The sequence below is a fragment of the Penicillium rubens genome (genome assembly GCF_028828025.1).
Source record: "Penicillium rubens strain IBT 27055 chromosome Unknown utg000002l_segment0_segment0, whole genome shotgun sequence".
Taxonomy (NCBI): domain Eukaryota; kingdom Fungi; phylum Ascomycota; class Eurotiomycetes; order Eurotiales; family Aspergillaceae; genus Penicillium; species Penicillium rubens.
In genome coordinates, this window is record NW_026890600.1 from 4,088,002 (window position 1) to 4,105,898 (window position 17,897).

Below are 17,897 nucleotides of genomic sequence, written 5' to 3' on the forward strand. Positions count from 1 at the left end.
GAAAAAACAAGTTCATTCATATAGGCGCCTTCGTAGGCGCCAGTCTCGGGAGGTGTAAAGTGTGAATAGTGACATCTGGAATTTTGGACGGTTCTGTCTCGTCAGCTCCACGCTCATAGGTCAAATCCGACAAAATAGGCAAACATGCCATGGAGTCAAACAAGACAGTAAACAATACTCCGTAGAGTGCTGAGGACATGGACATTCCGATGGGAAGGAAGGAATCTCTCTCATTCCAGTCCAGCCGAAGCATGCAAGCCAACCTCTTGTCCTTCATGAACATTGGCACCTCCCGATGGTTTGTTTCCTCTTGTGTTTTCATCTCAAGTTCAGTCGTTAGGGGTTCCTTGCTCGAGATCTTTTTTCTTCTTTTTTCCGCATCTTCGTCGATGATGTGGTATTGACCAGTCCTTGTCACTCTTTTTGTTTCTTTCCTTTCCCAGAAGAGTTCTGGAGTCGATCTTTACACGTAGCTTCTTTTCATTTGACACTCGAAGGAGTGGTACTTTTTGCGTTTCATCTAATTTTCTGTGCGTTGGGTACAGATATCATTGTTGATGTTGGATGGTCAGCTAATGGGGATCTAGATTGACGACTAATCCGCCCAAGCTTAAGGGGACGTGGAAAAACACGCCAACACGTCTTGCACCACCACAAATATGGACCAGATAATGTCGGATGTTAATGACTATCAGCACAGGCGTCAGCCCTTGAGAGATGTGTCAAGCCGGATGAACAACTCCAAGTCGCCAAATATCGAGACACCGCGCTTGAGGATCCAGGAATCCGAGCAGCTGAAGAGTCCGGACCGGATGTCTGTTCTTATGACTCCAACCCCGCAAAGAAACAAGGAGAATGAGCGCCTCTCCGTGGCCACCGACCTGCAGCCCGACTCGGCCCGAAACTCCATCATGTCTGCGGCATCCATTCTATCAACCAAAGGAAAAAGAAAAACACACGTGGGACCATGGCAGCTGGGACGAACACTGGGAAAGGGGGCCACTGGGCGGGTTAGACTGGCCAAGCATGCTGTCACCGGGCACACGGCCGCTATCAAGATCGTTTCAAAGAAGTCAGCTGCTATGGTTCAGAGTGAGAGTATTGCGGCGATGGACCGTAATATGGGAAACTTCCCTACCAACTCAGCCTCCCGACAAATGCCCTGTGGAATTGAACGTGAAGTGGTCATCATGAAGTTGATTGAACATCCGAATGTGATCAGTCTCTATGATGTTTGGGAAAACCGGGGAGAATTGTTTGTGCACACCACCTTCGGAATCGAAAACACACTAACATCATAGCTAGGTACCTTGTGCTTGAGCACGTTGAGGGTGGAGAGTTGTTTGATTATGTATCTAACAATGGTCCACTACCAGAAGAAGAGGCCGTGCGACTATTCCGACAGATCATCGCGGCCCTTGGGTATTGCCATCGTTTCAATATCTGCCACCGCGATTTGAAGCCCGAAAACATCTTGCTTGATTCAAACCATAATGTCAAGCTTGCTGATTTTGGTATGGCCGCACTGCAACCAGCAGGCCACTGGTTGAACACTTCATGTGGTAGCCCTCATTATGCAGCACCGGAGATCATTTATGGTCGAAAATACCGCGGCGACAGAGCTGATATGTGGAGCTGTGGTATAATTCTCTATGCCCTTTTGACTGGTTACTTGCCTTTTGATGGAGGGGACTTGGGAAGCACCCTGCGGCTTGTGAAGAAAGGAGACTATATCATTCCTCCCGAGTTGAGCGATGAAGCAGCCGACCTCATCCAGCGTATTCTCCAAAAGCGTCCCGAAGATCGGATATCTATGCAAAACATTTGGTTGCATCCGTTGTTAACCAAATATGAAAAACTTCACAATGCCATGGTTGATCACTATGTTGGCCCTCCACCTGCCCTGTCGGTGAATGACTGCGGTCCAACCCTGTCCAGTCGGCAGGACATTGATCTTGATATCCTTCGCAATCTGCAGACTTTGTGGCATGATGTTAAGGTCGACGACCTAATTCAAAGGCTTCTGTGCATTGAGTGAGTACCCCCTGCTAATTCCCAGGACGAGCTCAATGACGCTAACAAATCACACTCAGACCGACCCACGAGCGGATGTTCTACAACGCTTTGGCAAAATTCCGGGATGAGCAGCTGGAAAACTACCAAGGGCAGCCTCTAGAGTACTCGGCTAGTGATTATCATCACATCTCCCGCCCCGGTGGTAGAGTTCGTCGAGGCCGCAGCCAGACGGGCCAGGGTAGCTCTAAGCATCGGGCTCAGTTCCCATCTGTTAAAGAGTTCCCTCGCCGCCTCAGCTCCTTCAAGGAACCGATGTCCTCAGGTACTGTGGAGAGCTATGACCCATACCGGTCACCCAAGCATGGTGGCACAGGCTCCGAAGCACGATATGCCAATGTTACTGTGCACCGAGAGTCATCAGAAAACCCCGAAGCTATTCTGTCATCGCCGAGGGTGAAGCCTCCACCTTCCATTGCGGAGGAGCAAGAGCCGGAGGAGTCAGATGGGCCGGATGGCTCACCATTTACTGTTCTCCAAAAGCGTAAGCACGGGCCCAGCTCCATGAAGTCTTTCGTCTCCTCCAAGGTACCTCATTCTAGCTCCCGCGCTCGCGGAATGTCGACACACTCCATGAGCTATCGTCGCAACGTTTCTTTCCGCCACGCTCGCAACCGGTCTCATGGATCTACATCGGCCAAACCCAAGAAGAGAAAGATTGCGACACCAACGCAGCAAAATGAGATTAAGCGGTCACCGAGCACCTGCAGCTTGCAACTTATGGCAGATGGCCTTGATCTCCCGGACATGCCAAGCAGCCCGCCCCTACCCGCACAGCCAACCGTGGTGCGAGCGAATGGTCCGAAGGTTAAGAGCTTGGGGCAAATCAGGAAAGTTCGTGATACAGACTACACATGGAAGGAGGATACTCGAAAAGTCTCCCATGAGCTCAGCCAGATCTGCGAGGAGGCATTCAATGGAAGCTCTGCTACAACCATTCGCACTACGAGCGGCGCATCTGGATACGAAACACCAGGAACTCCAGTCTCAATGGCAAGCCCCGAGCAAGCTCAGCCTACTTCAACGATCCCGGTGTCTAATACTTCCAAGGAGTCAGCCCGATCTTACAATATCAAGGAACTTACTGAGACACGCCAAAAGCTCATTGAGCACAGCCGGGGCCGAAAGGACAATGTCCCTGCCTATCTTTCTGGTGTCATCACTCATCTCGATCGCTTGATTGAAGAAGATCAGGTCCAGAACGGTACACGGAGAGAGTTGGATGTAGCACCTTCCCAAGATCCTTTCATCACTTCACCGAATGAGACCTTCCTCCCTGCTATCAGTGAGAATGGCGCAAGCCCTGTCCGCACACCCAGTGAGACTAGCCCTCGGCGCCACCAAAGGCCAAGGGCTTCCCTCGCTACATCCCAGGGCGGCGATGCTAAGGCAACAATCCGGATGGTTCCACACAGCTCATTCCGCTCTATGGAGGAAGTCAAGCCCCTGACCATTCGGAAGAAAAACTACAGCAAATTTGCTTCCTCCGATGTTCATGAATTTGCTATGGGTGACTCTGCGGGCGGCGATCGGAACTTTTCCATTGGATCTCGCCATGCTGGTCAACCTAGTGGGCTGGCTCCAATCGAAGAAGTTCCGCTGTCCCCTAAGAAAGCCACAAACCGGGCCTCCGAAGGGAAGAAATGGTCATGGTTCAAGCATCGCTCCCAGGGCTCTGATAATCCCCCTGCTCTCCCACCCAAGGACAGCCACCTCATTGTTCCCAGTGGAGGCACAACTGTGCACAATCCAATTACCCTCGAACCTGCTTCTCCTCCCAATGCAGAGAATACAGAGCGTGTCCCGAGACGGAAGACGTCTATGGATCGCTTTGGCGGTGGCTTTTTCAAGAAACTCTTGACCAAGAAGTCCAACCAGAATATGCAAGGACCTCCTGCTAGTGAGTGCAACATCGCCAACTTCCGTCCAATATTCTAACCAATCTATAGACAAGGTGACAGACATCCAGACCGTGCCCACCAAGGATAATCGTTACTCTTCTTTGATGTGCAAGGGACTTGCAGACACGGATAGCTCCGTTGAAGCTGATGACCCTCCAAGCCTATCCCGCCACAAGCGCCGCTCAATTGCCAACCACAACTGGTTTGCCCGGGTCTTCCAGATAAAGCCTGCTACCCAAGTGATTGCACTGAACACATCAAAGGTCAAGGGACGCAAGGAACTCTACAAGCTCCTTCGCGAGTGGAGGGATTTCGGCATGGAGGATGTGTACCTGGACAAGACCAACAGCATTGTTCACGGCCGTGTCAGCGAAGCAAATTGTGAGTTATTCATTTCATCCGATCCCACACTTGTACTAACCGCCCTTTAGTCCTCCATCTTCGAGAGGTCGAGTTCACTGCTGAATTTTACACTGTCCTTGAGCACGGTCACCAAGCCAACCTCAGCTTGGTTCGCTTCAAACAGGAGCGTGGCGCTGCTTCGTCTTTCAACAAGGTCGTTGAGACTGTACAGAGCACACTAGCGCGCCGTGGCATGGTTGTTGAAGACCCATCTCGTGCAAAGAAGATGGCGCGCGTTCTGGACTCTGTCCCTAACCACAAATAAGTTATTTCACGACGCATTTCCTTGATGTCCCTTCAATCTCACCATGGAATATCTTCAAATACTGTTAGCCAACTATTGTCTATCACTTTTCGACATTTCACTCGCAAAACCCACACTAGCATGCTGCGTTCCAGCCCTGCAAAAGCACTGCCCTTTCATCTCATACAGTCGACCATTCACATCCACACTCGTTTTCATCTCATCCAAGACCCGGAAACCACACAGGCCTAGTATTGCAGGCCACTTTCATACTTTCATTTCTCTCTTCCCCTCGATCATTTCTTGTCTGTCAGCCACTTTCTCTACCTGTTAATTATCCATTTCTTTTCAGCTTGTGTGTTATTTCTGGGTTCCTTCCCATTAGTCAATTCCAGCAGATTTCTCAGTCCCTCGTTTCTCACTCCCTTCAATTCCTTTTTTTGCACTTATCGCGATACCTTGGCATAATGCTTAATTTCGGCGAGTCGATATTTGTACACCATCCACGCCCTCGCTGCTCCAAATCACCGAAGGAAAATGTGTATTAAATGGTGTCATTCAAGTGCTAGTAACTGTCCACGCATTGTACTATCCTCGACGTAAACATTGTAGTCTCAAACCCTCTCCGGATTAGGGCAAGTCACGTGGTAGGTTTTCGCATAGATACCTCCGTAAGCGCCTGCCCCTGTCTGGCCTACATCGTACATAAGTAAATACGCGGTCTAAGCAGCATGCTGGATGGGGTAGGTGCATGATGTCGCATGTAAAGAATGCAATACTCGAGCTCCATTATGCAGCCAAGACTCCCCCTTCGCAGGGACAAAGCATACAGCCAATAGTCCCACCGGAAACCCGTTCAGCCCCTCTAGCACTCCACTCTCGATAAGAAAAGAGGATAAGTGGGAAGTAAGGGAAGGCGAACCCCAGAATAAAGAGGAAACTAGAAAATGGCCCTTGCCCGGATCAGACTGGATCAGAGACCAGACCGGGTCTGCTAGATCTGCAAAGCCAGGGAGGAATACTCGGTATAATTCGCATCATAGAATTTCATCAGAAAGCGCTCAGAGATACAAGATCCCAACGGAAAGTGGAATAGCATGCGGCAATAACTGAATAGCAGAAAGAGTGATCAGACAACCTCCGGATATAAGTATAAGCAGATATTTGATAACGAAAAGACAGGCAACTGTAAGAAAATGAGCAACAAATATAAAAAGATCAAAACAGTTCCAACGAGAATAATCAAGGCAAAGGGAAGAGATGACACAGCCGACCCACGTCTTTTAGTCGCGTAGGCGAAAAAAACAGATGGCCACACATACATCGTAGAAGATGTAAAAGAGTAGTAAAGAGACGAATGCCTTCCCAGTAATATAAAATGGAATGAAGAACCCGAGGAAAGGACAAAAGCCGACAGCAGTGCAAAAACGCGATGAGTGAAAACAAGACAAGTTGCAAAAACAGATAGCCACCCGAAATTCAAATAACAATGACAATTTCTGCGGCCCGGTAGCGGTGAAATGAATTCCTCGGAGAAGACAGCCGGAGAGAGTGATCTGATGGTGCGAGTCCAGAATGCATTCATGCTAGAATCGCGTGATATGCGAGGTAAACCAATTGAAAGTACATGAACTGCATGCACCTGGAAGCCATGCCAAATCACACTCTGAGGATATCCAATTCTGGGAATTGCGATTATTCAGATATCGAAGCCGAGAAAGATCGAAAAAAAGAGATAAGTAAAAATTCATATGCCGATAGAACCAGAGCCCATAAAGCCTGGAAATCTCAGTTTCAAGTTCAAATTCGTGCTCGTGAATCTCGTGGGTTCGCGTTTTATGACCTTATAAATAGATCAGAGAGTGATGTTCTTGTCGCGTTCATCGTCCAGGTACTCGTCATTGTCTGGAATGTCATCCCGAACTCCCCTTGCAGCCTAATGCGTCCACAAAGGTCCGACGAGACCTCAAATCTTCCTTAAGATTCCAGCACTCGACACATGGCTCTCGGACCGTGTGGCCAGCACACGGCCCATTCCGATTGATCCCCATTCCTCACCGGTCCCGCGTCGCATTCTTCGTGCGTTTCCTAGTTTCAACTAGGATGTCAAATAGCAACGTAGGAATTACTATTGCGGACCGCGGCGGTTCAGCGCGTTAAGCATGTCACTGTCAGTGCTGGAACGGCCTTGGGAATCGCCAGGGTTCAGCATATCGCGCACATTCAATCCACCTCGTTGCGAACCACCGGGGGTAGAGCTTGGCGGCGGTGTCACACCCCCTGGCTGAGGGGTGCCACTTGACTTGATTGGCGCGCTGCCCGGTTGAGCCTGGACTACTGGGGGTACGCTGCCCTGGTGGGGAGTCATAGGCGCCTGATGAGGCTGCATAGGTGGGAAGGGCGAGCCGTGAGGTGAGGAGGAGGGGCGTGCATCGTAATTATAAGCCGATGGCGGCGAGGTGCGTCGATCGTGAGCAGGCGGAGGGGGATATGCGTAAGGGCTTGGCGTAGTGTGAGTTTGGTATCCTGGAGCAGACCCAGCGGGTGTCACGGGAGCCAGATTGGTCGGATCGGGGTACTCGAATCCCGAGTTTGAGCCGCGACGGTGTCTCTGCGCATCAAAACATCAGCTCGGATTTCTGTTTCGTCCATCCCTCTTACCAGAGGGGGAATGGCAGCCTTACCGGATCGGGCATGCCTGACGCAAGGGGCAGCGGGGCACCATCCATGGGAGGTCGTCCGTTTTGATAGTACATCCCTTGGGGCGGCGGCAAGGTGGTCTCCGGACCCTGTGGCTGCTGTTGAGGGGGCAGAGGTTGTCCGTGGGCGCCGTACAGGACAGGCGGTGCACCGCGACCCCCTGGTCCATTCTGTCCAGGTCGTAGATGAGGGTAAGCGGTGTGTGCAGGCACAAAAGCTTGGGTTTGCGATGAGACCGGAGTGAACATGCAGTCCTGGTTGAATCGAACGCAGTTGCTACACCGTCCATCTGCGGAGGTCTCGAACCCCGAGCAACGAATCTGTCGGGTAGAAATTAGTGCATGGTAACTCGGACATGGGGAGGAATCTCTCCCCGTACCTTCCGGCGCCGACAGTACCGGCATGCAATGGCCGTTCGCTGTCGCGGAGCTGCTGCTTGGTAAGGCCCTTGTCCTGCTTGGGGTCCATATGCATCGGCGCGATAAGGACCCGGCGGAGGTGGGAGACGGTAGGGATCTTGCGCTCCGTGGATAGCATTCATGGCTTGTGGATGCGGATACCTTGGATCGGGATACTGCGCCGGGGAATATTGTGACGGGGCGTACTGCGGAGGAGGGGGATACTGCGATGGCGCGTATTGTGTGGGAGGGGGATATTGATAGGCACGGTCCTGGTCAGGTGGCGGAGGGTAGGAAGTCGGCGGATACTATGAAGCTATCAGCAACCGGAGCCATCGAAAAGTCACAGCGCTGGGAATCTCTGAGACAGGACATACTGGGTAGGAAGCCTGGTCACCCGGATTGTTCCACTGAGTGTCTCTTGGGTCTCGAGGATCCTGGCGATTTGGATCACCCTGACGGCTAGGGTCGTGATCGTTGGGATTGCCCGACATTTGTGTTGTTGGGGGAAGACCCGACATTTGTGTTGCTGGGGTAAGAATAAGACGAGGTGAGTCAAGGATGCAGGGATGTGACGTCGAGTTGTAAAAAAGGGAGATCGAATCACACGGACAACGTGAGCATAGCGCGGTCACGCAGGGGAAGGGGAAGAAGGGCAGATGCAGGAAGATCCCAAAAAGAACGGAAACAGAAAGGAAAATAGGAAATAGGAAAGCAGACGGGGAAAAAAAAGGAAAAAAAAGGGAAAAAGGAAAAAGAAAAAGACAGAGCCTCGGTGATTATGACGTGAGCAGGTATATAAGGAAGTTGAAAACCCCACGACAAGATAAGCAGAGAAGAGAAGAAGAAAAAGAAGCTCAGATCGGAATGGGCAGAGAATAAAGGAAATAAAAGGAAATGAATTATTTGATTGGAAAAGCACAGGGGAATTTTTAGAGAACGGGGTGGAGCCCGGGCAGCGCGGGCTAAAGCGGCGCCAGTGACCCATAGACATGGAGGGGGGATTACTGTACAGTGTATCTATACGCTCGTGGACGCCTTGTATGTAACAGGTTGTGTGCCCATGTCGAATACTTTGCATGGGTACATCGAGTACGATGACCTTACATTACGCTCTCATTTCGTCAAGTGAAACATGGGAGACAAGGCTTTGAACCATGGATTGCAATTTAGGGTACCAGATTTCCCGTTGCTATGAAGCCGAGAACGGCGACCGCTCTTATTTTCTGATTTCACTTTCATTTCCTTTTCATTTCTTTTATTTCTTATTTTTATATTTTTTTTTCCCTTTTGTCCCCAACTAGCAGTAGCGCCCGAGAGTAAACTTTCCACGTTTTGCCACTCTACAGTGTTACCGAACAGTACCTACAGAATAATAATAAGAGCTCTACATGATCAGAACGATTATTCCAATTGTCAAACTTGACATCATCAAGAATGTGGCAGGTGACCTCTCATTTGCATGGATAAATCCATGCACGTCAATTCCTCCGAGTGACCCTTGTTGCGTAACCCGTCCATGGACGAACGACCGCCTCGGACCGTAGTCGCACAACCGCAACCGGCCCCGCGGAACCAGGATCATTTTCCATGGCGATGGGTTCGGGTCGGGGCGACACATTCCCATGCGCATTGAGGTTGGTTTGATGTATTTTATTTTGTTTTAGTCCAACCATTTAATGACAGTATTATACACCTTGTAGTGGTTTTTCTTGCCCTAACCAGGACTACCTAGTCCATCAAAGTACATGAAACTACTGCATGTAGGGTACTCTGAAATAAAAATTCAAGCGGTGAAAGCATGGCGATCAGACTTCAGCTGAGGAAGTGGGGTTCAGCTGGACCACTCGCCACTCTTCGACACGAATGGAGCATCCATAGAAGGACCATAGTTGGATAATGGAAGCATGGCGCGAAGTCTGTGGGAGGAAAAAGTGTGGCGAGAGCGGATCCCTTAATTTCTATGACTGAAATGAACCAGACTTTGGAGGACAAGAGGGAGAGAACGAAGGGGGTGGAGTGCCCTAAGTTCCCAGGGCTGTAGCACTGGATCCGGAAAGCCCATAATGAGCCAAGGTAACCTGCATTAGCGCTGCGCTGACAGGGCGGGTTCCTTGTCCAAGAGCCACAACCACGTTGTACGGGGGGGGAACTATTTAGCGTACGCCCCCCGTCACCGCCAATCCCTGATGAAGTTTTCAGCCCAAGTAATTTGCAATATACCGGGAATGTGGGTTCTGAGATATATAATATGAATAATAGCAGATTGTCATAGCGACGGGGAAAAGGGTAAGGCGCCCACCCACGGAACCATGGAATTCATAATATACCTATCGAGTACCTACCTAAGTAGGTAAATCGTAATAATACGAGTACTATTGCTCACAGGGTTAATCAATCAAGTTTCGGGGTACTTGTCCCACGGGCCGCTCCGGCCTTCCCGCCGATCTATGCATGTGTGCCATCTGGCAAAAATACCTCGGTTGTTACAGTACAGTATTTGTCTGCATCTCGAGTTCGCATATATCTTCTAGTCTATCATTATAGACGTCATCTATATAGTTGCATTAGATACTTAAATATACATTATATGGTTATTGCAATATGTGCCTACTAAAAATAGGTCGATGCATATTGTGCCCCGTTGAGATTTCCGTTTTCATACGTAGATATAGTACAGTGTGGGTAATACGGAGTAAAACGGCGTACAATGGAGTACCAATATAAGACAATCCTTTGAGGCCACGTTTTTTGAACCCAATCGACTGCATTGCCGTCCGCGTCTTTCCGTTCCCCACTCTCAAGCGTGGCCTGTTCAGCTTTGTCCCTCTATTCTAGCGTACTCTCCGGAGACTCTCTAAGGTCCACCCGATCCAAAGATGCTGGCCACTCGATGCTGTTTGTCCTGGGGACGCGCTAGCTGTTCCCAAAACTAGCCCATCCGACAGGGGCTGAGCGCTGCTTGTCGAAACTGAAAGCCCAACGCTAGGGGACCCATTCCGGGCCTTTTTGCAGGCTGCGACGTTCCATCGTAAAGTTTTTATTATTTTTACAATATATCATATTTTGTACTTTTTTCTGGTTCAACTTTCCATTTAGTGTAACTTATTTTTTTTTATTTTCTATATTCCCTTTTAAATTTCTCTTGAGTTTTCATTTCGATTCTAAGGTTTCTATTAGCCATAGAACCCCCTCCTTTATCCACACGGGAGCGCGTCTATCAGCAAGTATGGAGACGGGTCGGGCACTAATAGGCGCAGCCCGCATGTCGTTACAGTCACGGGAACACAATATGCACCAATGTAGTAATGGGTAAATAATAACAGGGAGGCCAAGGTCTGTGCTAGGGATCTGACGTGGCGAGTTTTGTCCTGCACTGTGCCGGAACGAGGCAGTGCTTTCAAAGTCGGTGTACAACAAACTCGAACGTGCAGGTCGTGTGATGAGAGATGCCTGATGACTACCTGATCCTGGGAAAAGCATATGCGAGATCGGCAAATCATCATTAGCCGAGCCATTGATGTTTCTTTGCTCTTTTGTTCTTTCTCTCTTGGGCTTGGACAAGTTCATAATTATTATTTTTCCATCTGTGATCCGCGTAAATGTTCGCATCTGATTGGCCCTTCCTATCTTGTCTAGTCACATAGGTGAGACTAAGACTAGGATCATGCTGCACGCTTGACCTCCCCAACTCTATTCGGGCGCCATTCGGGAGACAAAGCGAGTCAATCTCACCTTGCTTTTTCTGGATGCTGTTTGCCAAGTGATTTCTCGGGATCGTGCGTGGAGCTAGTGACTTTGGCATTTAATTAATATATATATGCGGCTTAACCGATTCTTTTTTGCTTTTTTCAAGTACCTTTTGCTTCTTTCGGCTTGTTTTTGACTTTTCGCATTTGAAACCACCTAGGTGTTTTCGGCTAGATTGGTACTGTATGTTGTGTGATTTGCATACAGATGCACCTAGGGCACAGTACAGCAACCTAACTCAACTGCAGGTGCCTCATAAAATTGACTGAGACTCTCTCAAGGTTTTAAAGGCAGATCCCCGCACGTCAAGGCACCGACCTTGATCCCTGGGTTTGTATTGATTGGCTGTTCGAAGTCTCGACAAACATCATGCTTGTCGATGCAGCATGGCTGAACAAACAAGACAAATTCTGACATGTGATTATCTCTACCCTAAACGTTTACATTAAGTGTATACCTACCTACCTACCTATGTACCTAGGTATCTTGTGAACCCCCGAGCGATAGAATACTTGGTATAGTTCGAGGATACAGACTTTGGTTCCGAATATATATCTAGGGAACAGCCATGAATATAATTAGCATTAATGCACGCAATTTATAGACCTACGGTGGCCATTGACGGTGAGCTCATAGTCCTAAATATATATCCCTTAAGCAGTCAAAGTAATGTTTCATATCTCGCAATACCTGAGTAGGTATATCTTATTCTCCATGTGTCTAATGGTCTGGGGCCACCACCTTTGAGCTTTGTGCCCCAAGTGTTTACAAAACCATATACATATATGTCAACTTATTCTCTGAGCATACAATTGCGTACCTCGTATCAATTTTTGAATGATACAGTCTTTGTGATTGGCAGGCAACTTTGGAACAACATGACCCGGGGTCTTCGGGACCAGTTCCTAACACTAGTGGGGATGTAAGTCTTGCGACGATACGTGAAAATGGATGACAGTATACTGACAGATACTGACAGACAGAACATAGCCTTGGGTGTAGCTGTTCAATTTATCTGCATCGTAGGCAGCCGAGTATCGAGTCGATGCATGACCACCAAGACATGCTGGACTGATACCCTTGGACCCTGCCCAAAGTAACAGCATCCAAGAAACATATGTAAGACTCCGCAATGCATACTCCGTACAAAAAACATGCAGGGTGCACTTTAAAGAAACAAAACAATACCACCCAGTCAAATAAATGGAGTCCATTCCAGAGAAGGAAGGTGCTCATCCCAAAAGTCCAAAGTTTGGGACGGCGGAGTAAAACTATCCGGGCAATCCACATTGCCTGCAAGCCCAAGTTTAGCCTAGCGGGCATGCCCGACAACGGGCCGAACGCGGGCGCTTGCGGTGGCGACATCATGCGCGTCAACTGAGTACTTCACTGAATTCTGAAATTTCTGTATTCTCTTGTTTGTATAACTATGCTGTACATTTGGGATTTGGCTGGGGAGGAGAGGGTGATTGTAAAAAGGTTAAATTGCATGTTGCACGCGAGGGGCTTCGCAGCCATTGGGTGCTGACACGGGTAGCAGGATTGCGTCGAAGTGTCTAGAACTGTATATGTGTCATGCTGAGGGGAAATGCAGTAGTGATGTCTCAATTTGGAGCATTGCCCGCCTGCTGTAGTCGTACGCAGTGTGCAGCGTGCAGCAACTAGAGGTGATATGACTGCAGAGCGAGTGTTAGGTACGTTATTTGGCCCCGCGCCAGTATTGGGCTGCAGTAGCAATCCAGGAAATGCGGCGGGGATTGACGAAAGAAGCCATGTGCAGGAGGCGTCAAGGTGGGGGATGAGATCCCGGTTTCAAGTCGGGGAGTTGCGAGACAAAAGACCCGAGCTAAGGCAGATGTTGAATGGGAAAAATAAAATGGAGAAATTCGACAGGTAACAAATACGAACAACTTCATTCCACAATCCTCTTACCACACAAGCATGCCCAGAAGTCAAAGGGAAGGTAAAATAGAACAGATTGACCTCTCCCCCTTCCCGAGGTCCCGTCCAATGCCAATTAGGCGCGGGTGATTTTCCCCAATCATGTCATTGATCGGGCATCACCACACTATTGAGATACGTCACCTGCTCGAGAAACGAGAAGCGGTCAGCGGTCAGCAATACAAAGTATACAGCATAAAGGTTATTGTCTGAACACCCCTTCCAATTCCGTCAAAGGGGGAAGGGGGAAAAAACAATAATAGTAACACCAGCGCTGATTTGGGTGGGTAAAAAAGGGACGGCTAACACCGCCAAAGTGGCTAGCTCAGAATGGAAAACAGACTAGTCAAGAGGGGGGCAAAACCGGCGGGAAAGGGAAATCGGGAATCGATAGATTGGACAAAGGCTTACGAAAGGCTCCATGACCCTAACCAAAGCAGAAATCTTCTCTTGTGCATCGTCTCCAGTGAGTTCATCGTCCGCAATGGGCTTTCCAATAGTGAAACTGCGTAGCCGAAGTAATTTGATGTTCTTGTTGTCTGCCTCGTAACCCTAGAAGGTGTGTCAGCGGTCAAGAAACCTTGGAATCCCTTGGATCAGACGTGGATCCTGGCGCAAGTGTGAACCATGGAACCAAACTCGACGGCGTGGGAATAAATCCCATTCTAGCAAGTGCGATTCCCCCATTGAGACCAGACTGCCAAATTGCTTTCCTGGGTTCCATGGTTCCATGGTTGCGTCCCGGGAGCGAAAATTGGCCTAAAACACGGGTTGGTCTTTCCCGTAACCCCGTGCGCGTGTCTTCCACATCTCTTTCGATGTTTTGACAAGCATTTGGGATACTCGGATCTCTTGGATTCTCTCAAGCCGTCATGTGCCAGTTTTCCTTCGGATCTGGGTGAGAACCCGTGGTCGCGCCTACCAGTCCGACCAAGGCATCTCTTGGTCAACCAAAAGATTTGGTCTCCATGATCTCATCAGACCATTGCCGTCAAGCCCTGATGATGGTACTGGTCGATGAGGATGGGAGTAAATTCCGTTTCCAAGACCAATCAATCCCGGTCGGACGATGGACACAACCTCGGTAGCGAACCTTGTGTCCCCTGTCTTGAAGACCTTCGCGTCCCAGCCCATAAATAATAAACAAACAGCTGACAATGCAACCAAAGCACAAGGTGATGATGGGGAGTAAAGTCTGGCTCAATGGGCAACATACTTCACATTGGGGTTAGGGGGAATAGAAAACAGAAAAATTTCCATACCTTGGGCTTCGTCTTGAGAGCAGACTCCTTATTGTGATGCGTAAAAGCATCCACAACCGCATCGTCATCGTCGGAAACTCCCTTCAGAAACTCACGTCGCATCTCCGGCGCCCGGAGTACCTCCTTCAAGCCAGCCGAGTTCTCGTCGATGTCCTCCCGCAGCAGTGCAAGTGGCTCTGACTCCGGATTCCACAACCCGCAGCCTATACACAGCGTGGTATTAGCCGCAATGGATGAGAATCACGAAAGCAAAGGCAGGATAGCGACGACAACAGTGGGAACCAGCCGGGGAACAACCTACCAACGAAACAAGAGCCTGGCTGGAAGTGGACATAGTATGCTGCATACGGGCCCTTCTTACCAGTCCGAGACCTTCACCGATGTTAGGTGACTTGTCTCTCCTAAAAAAAGTCATTGAATATCAACACTTACCAGGCAGCAGAGAAATGCGTCTGTACATTTTGGATTAGCAAAAGCACCGCTGACAGCCCATAGTACCATACGCATACCCGCCACATACGTATACGTGCGACAGGGACATCGACAAGACTCGGGGAGGAAGATAGCCTACCTTGTATGGAAGTGGATTCTTGCTGAAGCGAACATCCCTATGGATGCGGAATACCTGGGACAAATGGTTATGAGCGCGAGTCACAAACAAAATACAGGAGTAACCGCAAGCCTACCAAGTCCTTCACAGGAAGTTCCGGGATGGTAGCATCTATCTCTGCAATCTTCGGCGTGAGGGAATCAACGAATGTCTCAAAATCCTTCTTTGCCGCTCGGTAATCCGGATCATGCGCTGCGCAAGTCAGCCAGCAACTCGATAACTGGGGTGTATGTGCGCTTCTCACCTTTTAGCCACTGGCGGTCATTGTTGGTAGCTAGATCGATCAAAAACAGCCTGGTATTGGGATGCAGCGTCTCATCCTGGTAGGGAATCTTCCCCGCCTCTCGAGCCTTGGGCTTTGCGATGATAACTTCTTGCCCGGGCTCTAGGCCCGCTCTAACACCCTCGCGCCAGAGCTCCTGACCCTTTATAAGGTCGTTTCCGCCGCCGGTGCTGTGTCGTTGCTTCCCCCTCGCGGTGGGCTTTTTCCTCGCATCCTCCTCGGGGTCGGAAAGTTCTTCCGGCTCCGCATCCTCGGCGGGGGATTCCTCCTTTGCTTCCTCATACAAAGAGCCAGAGGACCCCCCCGCAGAGCCGTCGGACTCAGAGTCGGGCTCATGGGAGTCTTCCGGCTCGAAGTATTTGCTCTTGCTGGTCGTAGACTTTGCCTGGCGGAGGGACAGGTCGGCGTTTGACTTGACCCGTTTGACCCCCGGTCCGGCGGCGGACAGTCTGGCTGAAGCGCGTCGCTTTGACGCCATAGGCGCTTCAGGCGACGCAGGATCAGGCTGAGACGACCGTCGAGGCATACTTAGACAGATGAATTGAATGAGAACGATTGAACTTGACAGAGTCTTTCTACCCCTTCTTTTTCTATATGTTGAGTCAAAAATTTCCGATTTTTGTATTTGGCAACTTGGAAATCAAGAAAAGCAGAAAAGAAGCCAAAAATACTGTAGATGAAGACAAAAGTGATAAATCGAATAAAACCAAAAGGGCCCGCATGCCTTTAAAACCGCCTGTAATATACGGCTCCGCTTTTAGTACTCCCTTACGGTTTTGTTTTTTTCCCGTTTCCCCCCCTCCAGATGTACGTATGTATCTTTCGTATTTTGAGAACAAAATAATGATTAAAAAGTACATATGTATTGTAAAGAATGCCAAGTTGAAAACAGCTGTCTGTCCAAACAACGACCTACATTCAATGTCCCGATCTCGACCTATAGCTGAACGAATCGATCAGGGATGAGACATGTATATCGGTGGTCGCTTTGTGCTGACCACTAGTATGAGTAGCTCAGCTCGACATAGAGCCGACTTTATGAAGGGTCGCAGAGGGTCATTGACTTGACTGAGGACCCCCGAACCACTTGTATGAGGTCTCATCCTGTCTGATATCTGGGACGCTTGAATGTCTCTTGTGCCTTTCTCCCAGTCCTGAACCCATAAATACGGTCAGCATAATCGGAATAGGCGTCCTTGCATGGTATATAGCGGTCGTAAGGTGCCCGAAATAGATGAGGATCATGCGTTCGATCTGACACGCTCCTACCATGAGCATATCAGTGGATCTCATCGTCACCTTGACGGAGGCTGTTAATCTGCAACGTGAAGCGTTAGCTGCGTCTCGTTATGATCGTTAATCCAATATAACCTCCCAATCGACTCATCTGGTACCGACCAATGCGCTTGGCTGAGTGGCAGTCATGCTCACTCTGTCTCTTCAACCGTATTATAGCTTGCGTTCGATGGTCTCTACCAAGGGCAGATGGTTGGCTGTCGACAATGAGAGCTTAGTTGGTAGCAGATGCGGTCTGCGTTCCCACAACTTGGTCACGAACGTATGTTTTTGGATCCGCCGGCAAGTGCTGGTAGATGCTTCGTTAGGACCGACCTTGCTGCGTGGTCAGACACAAGTATGTCTGGTGGACCCATAATTCTAAGATCAAGAGATAGAAGGTAAATCAGAGCAAATAACTGAAAAAAGACACCGATGTGATCAAGGCAGACAGCAAGTAGGAGGTTAGTAACATTGAAAGTATTGGCCTACTTCCTCACCTGGGAAACAAAGAGGTGACGCTGTGAGATTGCCCTGGCCAACATGGCCTTAGTGAGCTGCCACCTAATCCTGATCAGTCTTACATTGGCGTCCTACTATATGCATGTTGCCGCATAGCCTACATAGTCTACAAACAGGCAAAACAACGCCCGCTTAAAGAAACCCTGCCCAAAGCAAAAATAACAAGAACGCAAGAAGTAAAAGCAAACGCAAGAGTTCAACGCAAACGAAATCTAGCTAGTCAACTAAGTAAGAAGTGACATCAGAGCTAGAAAAAAATGAAACTCAGATGAGTTCCAGTCACAGGGAGATCTCGCAAACTGGCCAAGCATATCCCGAAGGCAGCAGCCATGGATGGTCGGCCTCCCTGGAAGTAAAAAAAAAGAAAACTCAAGACAAAAGAACAGGAAACAGCGGAGACAAGGGTTTTCTGAGTAAACCTGGTGGATGTCTCCATACATCCACGCAGGAAAAACCGGGAAGGGAAAAGACCAAGAAACAAAGAACCAGAGAAAACAGCAAGACAGTTACCGGTCTGATGGACCAGCACTCCCACG

The 17,897-nt window shown here is 49.2% G+C and overlaps 3 protein-coding genes across 3 annotated transcripts; 1 reads left to right on the forward strand and 2 right to left on the reverse strand.

Moving 5' to 3' along the window:
- Nucleotides 1-659: 659 nt before the first annotated feature.
- Nucleotides 660-4,641, forward strand: N7525_004027 (serine/threonine-protein kinase; the record flags this gene model as incomplete). The annotated part of the gene is made up of 5 exons (XM_002566211.1): nt 660-1,255; nt 1,306-2,034; nt 2,094-3,973; nt 4,023-4,355; nt 4,406-4,641. 5 exons carry the CDS (start codon nt 660-662, stop codon nt 4,639-4,641), a joined length of 3,774 nt encoding a protein of 1,257 aa, XP_002566257.1.
- Nucleotides 4,642-6,748: 2,107 nt separating this feature from the next.
- On the reverse strand, nt 6,749-8,239 carry N7525_004028 (Zn(II)2Cys6 transcription factor domain-containing protein; the record flags this gene model as incomplete). Its single annotated transcript, XM_061212895.1, has 4 exons — nt 6,749-7,231; nt 7,305-7,640; nt 7,700-8,026; nt 8,096-8,239. 4 exons carry the CDS (start codon nt 8,237-8,239, stop codon nt 6,749-6,751), a joined length of 1,290 nt encoding a protein of 429 aa, XP_061069916.1.
- A 5,512-nt stretch (nt 8,240-13,751) lies between these two features.
- Nucleotides 13,752-16,090, reverse strand: N7525_004029 (DUF2461 domain-containing protein; the record flags this gene model as incomplete). Its single annotated transcript, XM_061212896.1, has 7 exons — nt 13,752-13,961; nt 14,672-14,874; nt 14,973-15,043; nt 15,104-15,123; nt 15,192-15,296; nt 15,358-15,473; nt 15,526-16,090. 7 exons carry the CDS (start codon nt 16,088-16,090, stop codon nt 13,752-13,754), a joined length of 1,290 nt encoding a protein of 429 aa, XP_061069917.1.
- Between the last annotated feature and the right edge of the window lie 1,807 nt (nt 16,091-17,897).